This window comes from Notothenia coriiceps, unplaced genomic scaffold, assembly GCF_000735185.1.
Source record: "Notothenia coriiceps isolate Sejong01 unplaced genomic scaffold, NC01 NC01_scaffold00004483, whole genome shotgun sequence".
Lineage (NCBI taxonomy): Eukaryota > Metazoa > Chordata > Actinopteri > Perciformes > Nototheniidae > Notothenia > Notothenia coriiceps.
Window position 1 is genome coordinate 468,061 of NW_011337184.1, and position 11,473 is coordinate 479,533.

Below are 11,473 nucleotides of genomic sequence, written 5' to 3' on the forward strand. Positions count from 1 at the left end.
TCAGCACGTGCCCACTCCTTACATGCACGCGCACTCCAAACAACAAATCCAGTTTTGACACAATCACCGTCATGTCGTTTCAACACATGCACATGACCCACAAACTCCCAGCGCACTGCTGAACTCTCGCACCTCGGTGAGAATGGAAGCGGCTCCTCCTCCTCTTCCAGGGAACTGTCTGTTCTGCGGGAAGAGGAGCTGCAGGAGGAGGTTGCCTGTTGCACGCGGGGTTTTTTCCTGGAAAGGAAAATATTCCGCCAACAATTGGATCAGAGTGGGGGCGGAGCTCCAGCACGGGGCTATCTTTTGGCTCACAGCATCTGTTGTGCTGAAATAGGGACTTCGTGTTATAACTCAGCACTCTTCCAGAACTGCTACTCTTCACTTGATGTTACTCATATATCTAGTGCGCATTTGCATTGGTGGAAGAAGTTCCCAGATATTTTACTTAGTGAAAGAGGCAATACCACAATGTAAAAATACTCTGATACAAGTAAAAGTCCTGCATTTAAAGTATAGAATCAAAGCCTTACCATCAAAATATACTTAAAATACCAAAAGTAAAATGACTAATAATGCAGAATAGCCCATCTCAGAATCATACATAAATGTTTGGTTTATCCTTATTGATGCATTCACGTGTTCAATGATATATTTGGTAGGTGGGGATATTTTATTTGTGATACTGCTGTGCTGGGTTGCTTATTAGTTTGATTTATATTAGTGTTTTAATAATCTAAATCTGCAAAATAACAAAAGCTATAAATACATTTAATGTAGTTACATTTAAATTTGACTGCAAATCAAAGTATAAAGTGGAAATATTCGAGTCAAGTACCTCAAACTTGTAGTTAAGTACAGTACTTGAGTACATTTAGGCCCATACTTCCACCACGGATCACTGTACTGTATCAATGTATACGTTGTATGACTACAGTATGCTTCAGACATGAGTCACTGCATTGCAGACAGGATTAGCCTCAACTGAAGAGCCAGTGTTTTTGAGGTGTGGCCCTCGCCTCTGCCTGGTGTGAACTGTTGCATTGCATTACATTGCGACATCTTTCACCTTTTAAGATGTACACAAAAGTATCATGGCAAAATCAACATTTGAGGAAGCACAGAGGCATATGAGGACAAAAGCGCAGAACACGTGTGTGGGACGTTGGGCCTACTTTGTCTGAGTTTTCTCACATAAACAGCCCCAGGGAAGAGCATGTATCTAAATAATGACTACAGAGTTCAGCCAAGGGAAATGTTTCAGAGACAGCATTGCTCAATCCCAGCAACCCCAGGGCTGAGTGGGATTTTCTAGGAAATGCACACATGGATGAACCTCCCACTGCACTGAAAGCAAAGCACTCTCTTTGCGTTTTTGCAAAGCTGTGGGTCTTGTAACAATGTTAAGTAGACCGGCTACAAGTCTAATTTTAGTTTTATACACAAACAATAACACATACTATAAATCCCACATTTGCAATGCATTATGAAATATGATAGTGCATTACAACACTAGCAACCACATCATTACAGTTCCAAAGTATCTGGATCTATTTCCCATGTAAGGCTTTAAGTTATTATGAGCACACATTTACGACTCTTTAACGGGAACGTCTGCTTGAGTCAAGTAGTGCTCTACTTAGCACAACAGGCACAAGCAGGATATGTTCATCATGCTTTTTGTTTTTGTCTTGACACCAGACTCCACCATGAAAGCTTGAGTGAGAATGCAGAAGTCTCTCTAGACAGGAAGTGCTGTGGAACAAAGGAAACTGTAGACTTTTTGAAAAACATCTTTAATTAAAGTGTGGGAATGCTGGCTTGACAGGATAGAGAAACACAGTGTCTCATACATAATTGCAAGACTTCTTAAACTGTAAAATGAAGTCACATCAGTGGAGATAGTTTGATGTGTCGATCACAACAAACAATCATTTCTAAATGTTTGAATTCTATTAAAACGTTCATGTGTAAGAGGTGAATCAACTGCAGTAAGTGTGGTACGTGTCATCATGTCATTATCAGTTATATCATTCATGCTTGGAAGGCTTTATGACTGTAGTTGTTAAGCATAATATTGCTTAGCCTTAGGCCAAGACCTGCGACAATGAGGATGCAAGCGTAATCATTTACAGGCATGTGCATTATACATATTGCACATACAGTGCTAATAAAATTCACTTTATCTTGCTTTAGGCAATACATTGATATTGTGATTGTATGGGGCTACTTCACACTAAGACAAATTGACAGTGTCTCATCGGGAAGACATTCACTACACCACCAGCTGGCTGTTACAAAGTCACAGCTAATCTAATTTGACTTTTAAATCCTTTCTTTTTCTCTTGTTGAGTTTGGCCTATACAGTAGGTGGCTTATCATACAAAAACTCTATTATACAATGGCAACATATCTGACCTCGTGCCCAGTGTCAAGTGAGTTTACACTGGCACTGAGCAGTTCAAGGGAGCTGTGGGGACAGCGAGGACTGCACTAATTTAGGATCACAACAAGGTTGTAAAACTGACACACAAAGTGCAACCTGTCCCCAGCTTTTACATTAGGGGCCCCAGTGGCTTGTGTTACATCCCAGAAAATAATACACATATCTCCCCTTATGACACAGAAGGCAGCCCCTAAATACTGAGCTTCAGATGGATACCAGGGCAGAATGGATGACGAAAAATATGGAGGACTGAAATGTAATATTTATTATTTATTGTATTTATTACAGCATTTATTTGATTGTTTTTGTCTATTTGCATGTATTTAATTTTGTACTTTTTTCATTTACTTCTGTATTGACTTATACATTCATTTTTTTAAATGTATTATAGCTTGTGTCATTTATCGTCCTCTGTAGTGCAGCTGCTAAGTAAATGTTCGCTAATCCCAATATATTAATATCTTGCGTTTTTCCAATACATTATAAACTAAGAATGTCATGATGCCAAAACTCTTAAAATGAACTGAAAACTCACAATTAAGTCACTGTGTTGACCTCATATGAACTCATACAAATGCTTAAAGTAAAAATATAAAGACTCATGTATAGCAGCTGCTTTCTATGCCTTTTTTTTCAAACGGGTTGCCTGGTTTGACCTTCAGTGATTGATAACGGTGGAGCAAATAGTTCTGCAGAGGTAGGCGGGACTTCCAGCAACTCCAGCGACTATTGGCTTCATAGAAACCTACTGTAAGCCAAACACACAGGCCAAATCGAACTGCAGTCCCTACAAAGTACCAAATAGTCGATGAGGCCTGTGATAACACGAAGAGATGCATCTAATTCATCGACATGACAATTATAAATTGTTGCAGCTGGTCCTCAAATTATTTCCCTTTTTTTCTTTTTCGTTGTGCACAAACATGTCCATGTTGTGCAAGGCAACGTGTTCAAGTCTTTCTTCGAACAAACGGGAAAAAAACATGAAAACCCGTTACTTATCACTCAGCAAGCTGCTTCACAAAGAAGCCAAACATGTACTTGTACATATTTAAAATAAATAGACTTTTGCAATAAACTGTTTTTTCCAGCATGTGGGATCAGTGTGGGATTAGTTTTGTGTCATAAAGGTAAAGCAACACTTTCTCCGAATCAAGCAAAACTAAGAGTTTAAGAGTCAAGCAAAATACAATTAATTTAAAAAATAAAGCTATAAGTTGCAAACAAATCATTTGTGTAATCATGTAAACTATAAGTATTTTTTCTTTGTTTTAACCTACGTTTTTGTTTGCAGTTCTTGTTTCTTCTTTCTCAATGATCAGACTTTGGCTCTCGCTGCAGCACTCTCATTTGCGCTCCTTCACTTTTTGTTTTCGATTCTGACACAAACATCCCAGGTGGGCGGGACTTTCAGGGGTTCGTCTGTGTCCCCATTGGCTATTCAGTTTTTGAGTGACAGCCCAGTCCTCCGGCGATTGTACAGGTCACCCTTGAAAAAGAGATCTTTTGATCTCAAGGGGCTTTAACCTGTAAATAAAGGCTAAAAAAACAAAACAAAAACAGTGCAGCTGCGGTAGCTGAGCATGGACAGAAGACCCCCAGAAGAACCAGCATTTCAATTATTATAATATATGTAAGTATTGATCATTTGTGTTGTTTGTGCTGTACTATACAGTCTGTTTCTTTATTGTGTTAAGTGAGAAGTAAAGAAAAGCTTTGCTATGAAAGTTAGCTTTAGCTGCATGCTATGCAAGCAGCCCAACAGCAGGGACAGTTAGCTACATAGCTAGCAGTGAGTGAGCGTTCAGACACCGGCACACACACTCAAACGGACTCGTGTGCCTGACTCTACCAACATGCTTTCATGATTCTGTTTGGATATAAGCCATGATAGCTGATTTTATTAACCCGCTAATTTGATATGAAAATCAATGGAGTCTGAGTTTACTACTTCTCTTTGTAGGAAAACCTACCGTCCATGACTGCCTCTGAGCTGAGTTTTATTTGTTAACTTCATATTTTTCATTTCCTAACACATTTATTTTCCTTTCATATTAACAGTATGGATCATTGAGACAGCGTGGCGTCCAGAGTCTTATCCCATTTTCCCACTTCCTCTGAGGGGACAGCATTAGATCAACGGAGGGGGGGCATGAAGAAAGACCTGCAACAGCTTCATGAAGAGAGACCTGCACCAGCTTCATGAAGAGAGACCTGCACCAGCTTCATGAAGAGAGACCTGCACCAGCTTCATGAAGAGAGACCTGCACCAGCTTCATGAAGAGAGACCTGCACCAGCTTCATGAAGAGAGACCTGCACCAGCTTCATGAAGAAAGACCTGCACCAGCTTCATGAAGAGAGACCTGCACCAGCTTCATGAAGAGAGACCTGCACCAGCTTCATGAAGAAAGACCTGCACCAGCTTCATGAAGAAAGACCTGCACCAGCTTCATCCACGCTGGGCGTTGCTGTTATCACTGGCTCAGTGTCATTTCATTTGACCAAATGTCTTTACATATACATTTAATATATGTTATTATTATCCACCTTTTTGTTTTATGTCCTTTTATTTAAAACATTCTTTGAGACTTCATCTTCTGGTTCAAATTTCAATAAATGTAATTTGTATAATCACTCTTTTGTCTTTATTCTACATGAAAATGTTAGAGATTCCATTCAAATCTGTTGATTATTCATATCTTTCTCAGGCTAGGAATAGTACGTTGAGTTTTTAATGCTAAATGTATATCATTTTCTCACAGGATATAGAATGAGACAACACCGTTTTTATCCATTGTGTATGAATGCTTCAGCTCTTCAGACCAACATAGTAAGATGTGAGCATGTTCCTAATTGTGTTGGTATGCACCCTAGGTCTGGTCTGTTTAATAAAGAGAATCTGCCACTTTTATATTGTAGAATTTGTTCAATTAAAGCAGTCTTTAATTATTTGTCCTAAACATAGCAATATATGCTTTGTTTAGCATATGTCTTTGAAAAAAGAACAGTATTTATATTGTCATTGTGTATCACCTTTAGCGTGAAAATACATAGATGTGTTTTTTTAATCTATAAAATAAATAAATAGACAGACAGACACTTTATCGATCCCAAATTGGGAAATTATTTTACAGCAGCAGTGTGTTCAGGTAAAATATTTAAAGTTGGAATAAAATAAACTACACAACACAAGTATAATGCACAGCAATCCATAAGATACGTCCGATATGTTCATGAAAACTCCCCAGGAGGCACCAACACTAACCTGGCCGAGTGGACTCCGGAGTTTGCTGCATGAGTTGCACTGTATGATCTGTGGTGTAGTGTGCTGTCACTCAATGGGGGCGCACCCCTGAAAGTCCCGCCCACCCGGGACGTTTGTGTCAGAATCGAAAACAAAAAATCACGGAGCGCAAACGAAAAGAGCTGCGGCGAGAGCAAAAGTCTGAACATTGAGAAAGAAGAAACAAGACCTGAAAAAAAAAGATATGTTAAAACAAAGAAAAAATACTTATAGTTTACAATACATGATGACACAAATGATTTGTTTGCAACTTATAGTTTTATTTTTGAAATGTTATTTATTTTTGCTTGATTCTGAGAAAGTGTTGCTTTATCTTTATGACACAAAACTAATCCCATAGAACAGGGACGTGCCAGGACAGGGTTGTGAAGCCAGCCACCCTCATGTGATGATGCATTCACGTACCTCGTAAAAGCTTGCTTCAATGTTTGAATTATTATCATACAACATTCAATTATAACTGTTAATTTGATTTAAATGGTATAATAAAATATTCCTAAATATATTTTGTTTGTGCTTTATATATAACTATTTCCATATTTTAAATACTAGCAATTTTAATGTATGTGTTTATAATTCAAGTTTGGGCAACGGGACAGGTTTTTCCCAGTCTTTTAAAGCACCTGAAGGCCACATCAGACTAGTCCCGCCCTCTTTTCACAAATCCCAGCCTGTGATTGGTCCACTGCACCTTCACTCACTCTTTTGAATGGACAATTCCAAAAACCGAGTCACATTTCCTCCCAGCCAATCACAGGGCCGCATTGTGATGACACCGTGGGATTCCGCGAAATTGTTTCTTGGAGTTGAGGGAAGTGCCGCTCACAGAGAAATAGGACAAGTTGACGCAAGTGTGGGAGTGCACCGAAAGGAGGAATAAACGCAGACACAAGTGCGTACAGCTCAGTCGGTTAAAGCGGTGTGTTTTATTGTTCCGGCAATTAGAAATAAAAAAACCCAGAGGGAGAAGGAGAGAGGAAGACATTCAAACGGCTATCTTTCCTGTGGGGGTGTTTAACCATCCGCTCTGCAACCTCAACAAAAACGCAGCCTTTTGCGGTCTTACGGAATAGTCACATTGAAGACGACACGTGTGGATGCTTAACCACATGTTTCCTTGGGGAACTGCGGTCTAATCACCTCCATCCACATTGTGGGTTTGTTTCTGGATTACTAGCTCCTGGAGATAAACTGTTTCCCTCCTCCACCCTCGGATCTGCCGTAGTGATGACAGAGGTGGATGTTTCTGCAGACTGTGACCCCAGCCGACCACAGGGGCGCACAGAGGACAAAGAGAACCAGGAGAACAGGACTTTAATGATGGTGGCAATGATTTTATTGGACTTGAACAAATGCAACCCTAACGCCATCATCAGCCCCGGAGACAGCAGATGTCTCGGGGGGAGCAGCGAGGTGGAGGACAAGGTGGAGCGGGGGGGCTGCAGGCTGAGCGCCGGGGACAGCCGGGTTACACCCAAACAGTCCCGGATCAAGAAGAAGGTGGTGAAGGAGAGAAAGGAGTGTCCGGAGAAGAGACACTACTGCCCCTTCACCGGCTGCGGGAAGGTGTACGGGAAATCCTCCCACCTCAAAGCCCACCTCAGGGTGCATACCGGTGAGTGAGGGGCCATCATAACGTGTTGTTGACGACAGCAAAACAGCTCTGCGTCACTAATTTATAACATCATTTTTATTTCAGGTGCATGGTAAAGATCAGGGACAGAGCAGTCTGAACAATCTGCAATCACTGCAAGATGAATATGATAACGTTAAAGAAGGCAGTCCATGTTGAGTCTGGGATGTGATGTGAGGAGAAAAGACGTGTGCCTGCAAATGAATAACACGTTATAGGAAAGGTGGTCCCACGAATTTGGGGGGTGTGTGACTGATCAGCCCATAGAGGGCGTGAGGCTGACTGTGAGGGGGAGGGAGGGAGGGGAGGGTTGTGGCACTCAGAATATGGGAACACCGCGTGCTTCCTCCCATATTTGTTATGCACGCTAGATTGTGCAGGTATGATAATAAAGAAACATCCTGGACCCCAGTCACCATGATGTTATCAACATAATGTCCCGTAAGATCGTCTCTGTTCTGCACCGTGTGTTACCTATCTTGTTTCTGTGTTTATTTGCATGTCCCTTATTGTAATCTCAGCGAACCCTCAGCTTTAGATCCACATGCAGGTCACTGCGACACTGTTGCCCCCTCATGTTCTTGTACGCACTCCGCAGATAACCCTGCACCAGCACTTCCTCATACGTCATCCGTGCCCCCTCCCCTTACGTCAGGTTGTAAACAAGGGCAGACATGTGTTCCAGTGGAGCACATGGAGGAGGAGGTGGGAGCAGCCATCGTTTTTTTTCGTTCCTATTGGCTCTTATCATGACTCACCATTTCCAAATCAATTTGTTCTCTTATTGTTCCAAGAAATGTTGTTGGGTCAGGCCTTCCCAACAAATTGAGAAAAAACAAAACCCAAAATCCTTTGGTAAAACGAGCTCTGTATGACTCACCGCCCTCCTTCTCAAATTTGATTTGTGTACTCGGTGTTCTTTTTATTTATTGCCTGCCCTCCCTCTTTCAATGGCTAATGATTAAAGGAAATAATAAAACTACCAGTTTGATTAAAAGCTCAACTCTTCCCTGATAAAAGTTATTTTTTGGGGGGGTTCCTGGTGACTTGGAACTGATGACATAATTAGTGGTGTTTTTTATTTAGATTTTTCTGAAAAAAATATGCATTTCTTAAATGAAACCATTATTAATAATACTTATTATTAATAACATATATTAATATATTATATAATAAAGGAATAATTAATATTATTGTCATTATATGATAGAAAGTAATTATTATAGGGTTATTATTATTATCCTTATTGTTGTTATTATCCTTATTATAATTGATTATATATTTATTACATTTTTTGTCCTTGGGTTCTCCAAATATGAGGAAATAAATATCATCAAAACACAGTAGTTTATGTTAGATTTTTGTATAACAAAATGCAGGAAGCAGTCTTTAAAAGAGTAGTGATTTAAACTGTGTGTTTGTGTCCTCAGGTGAGCGGCCCTTCGAGTGCACCTGGCCTGACTGCGGGAAGAAGTTCTCCCGCTCAGACGAGCTGACGCGTCACTACCGCACACACACGGGCGAGAAGCGCTTCAACTGCCCCATGTGTGCCAAGTGCTTCATCCGCAGCGACCACCTGACCAAACACGCCCGGCGGCACGCAGGCTTCCATCCCAGCATGCTTCAGGGCTCCAGCGCGGCCAAGAGGCGCCGCTGCTCCCTGTCCCTGTCCTCGTCTGAATCTGGAGACCAAAGCCCTGTGGGGGTTTGAGACCCTCCCTCCTGATGCACACACACACACACACACACACACACACACATACATACATACATACATACATACATACACACACATACATACATACATACACACACACACACACACACACACACACACACACACACATCAAGGCACAGGCAGGAGAGAGAGAGCACACACAGACACAATGTGTGCTGTTTGCACCGTACACTAATCCCGTCCAATCAATCAACTCCACCAGCCAGACCACTCTGTAAAACCTTTTCTCTATGCATGTAACAGCAAACAGAAATATAAGTTATGTATTCAAACTCGACCCCTGTTACTTCCTGAGAAAATTGGTATTTATTAGTCAGGGTCAATTTCTATTTGCTTTGCCATTTATTATCATTACTGTGTGTTATTTGTGTTCCTTTGTTGGAAGAATCTGTAATCTATTAGGCATTCATGTGTGTATATAACTATATATTATATAGTTTCCATTAATACTACATGTGTTTCCTTGCATCACAAACTTCATTTGCAGAAAAGAAAACAAATCATTACTGAGATATTCAAGTGCGTTTAGAAGTTTTGGGGATTTTCCTTTAGTAAATATAATTTTTCTTTTTACATACACACTCATACTTGTACAGTAACTCGAGTCCAGGACCAGGCGAATGTACAGTACAGCAGTATTGTCATGTAAATATATAAAACAGATACACTTTTAGATGGAGGATGTACTCAGTATACTGTAGTTTAGTGAGGTTAGAGAAGACACATCTATTATATAGAGAATTACAGAGTTTTTTGTATTTTATAATGATATATATATTGGGCTAGTTTGCTTGTACATTTTCCTGTGTTGTGCGTCACATCGTGATTAAGCTACTAATAATTAACCTTTACACATAGGCAAGCCTTGTGGGGAAATACATTGAAAACATTTGCAATGCTTTTCCAGGCTTGAATGTTAATAGTGCAGGGATAAACACAACAGGGTTGAACCTTTTTAAAGGGAAAGTTATATAAAGATACATATTTAGTTTTTAAAAAATAGGTCTGTGCCTTTTTCAACGTTTTTTTTGTTTTTAGCAGAGAGGAATTTCTACATTGTGGAAAATCTTCATATTCTATAGATTGATATTCAAAAATACTTTGAATATCAATGACTGTCTGTAATGCCAACAGTGCCAGTTGCTGATCATTTAACTACCTTTTGTTTACTCTGTATCTGGACTGCATTTCATCAGGGAACAATGTGCGGCCATTTCTGTCAACATTACCCCCCCCTGGTGGAGACATGGAAGCACAACATTTCTCACAAACGGACATTTTTATTTATATTTTACATCCTCGCATTTTGAGGCAAGCTCTTTTTATTAGTTTGTGAATTCCACCATGTAGCATGTTTGTATGTATTTGTTTGGTTCAATGATTTTTGTATTTGTTTGGTAATCTTTTATAATGTAACTAATGGGGTGAAGGACCCTTTTCGTCCACTACTGGAGCTACAAACATTGTTGATGTCAATAGTTTTCTTTATATAAATGCCTCGTAAAAGCATAAACACGTCCAGATAGAGTGTAAAGTTAGGTATAGTTACGCTTGTAGGATGTATTTATATTATGCTGTTTTTTATTTTCATGGCATTATGACAACTGTGATTAGATGTTGGTGCCTTTCAGGTTGAAGCCTTTACTTCTGATGCTACTGTACTGTAATCAGGTCTGTCCCCACAGAGCCGTGTTATCGCAATATTCATAGCTGTGTAATAATTACTGCTCAAAGGTTTTAACATTAAAATTATTTTTCTTTCTAAACAGTTGCTCATTTGTTCTGTTCCAAAACACACACTGTACTTCACACCTTTTATAAATACATAGAGGCTCTTCTTTATTGCTGTGTAAACAGAGGTGGGAGAAGTACAAGTACCACTTCTATAAGTAAAAGTCCTGCACTCACAATGTTACTCAAGTGAAAGTACAATTAGCATAACAATATATATTTAAAGTACCCCTTTCAGAATAATATATATTATATGTTTGATTACAATTATGGATGCATTAAAGTGTTAATCAAAGGTGCTAGTTGTAATGTCTTTGTATACTGCAGTGTAGTTTGTGAATTGACTCCAGGTGTAAGTAAAGTCTGATTTAAGTGTTGATTATATTTCTAATTATTAATCAAAAGCTGCAAAGTAACTCAAGGTATTTAGTAAATGTAGTGGAGTAAAAGTACACTATTGACCTCTGAATTGTAATGGAGTAGAAGTACAAAGTAGCAAAATATTCAAGTAAAGTACAAGTCCCTCCAAATTGTACTTAAGTAATGAGTAAATCTACTTAGTTACTTTACACCACTGTGTTAATAAGGTGATACAAAGAAAGAGTAAGAACAGATAGTAC

General features: G+C 39.5%; 1 protein-coding gene across 1 annotated transcript; it reads left to right on the forward strand.

Annotated features, from left to right (window-relative positions):
* The first annotated feature begins 6,577 nt into the window (after positions 1 to 6,577).
* On the forward strand, positions 6,578 to 9,192 carry klf9 (Kruppel like factor 9). The gene is made up of 2 exons (XM_010767517.1): positions 6,578 to 7,366; positions 8,815 to 9,192. Exons 1-2 carry the CDS (start codon positions 6,979 to 6,981, stop codon positions 9,093 to 9,095), a joined length of 669 nt encoding a protein of 222 aa, XP_010765819.1. The 5' UTR covers positions 6,578 to 6,978; the 3' UTR covers positions 9,096 to 9,192.
* Positions 9,193 to 11,473: the final 2,281 nt, after the last annotated feature.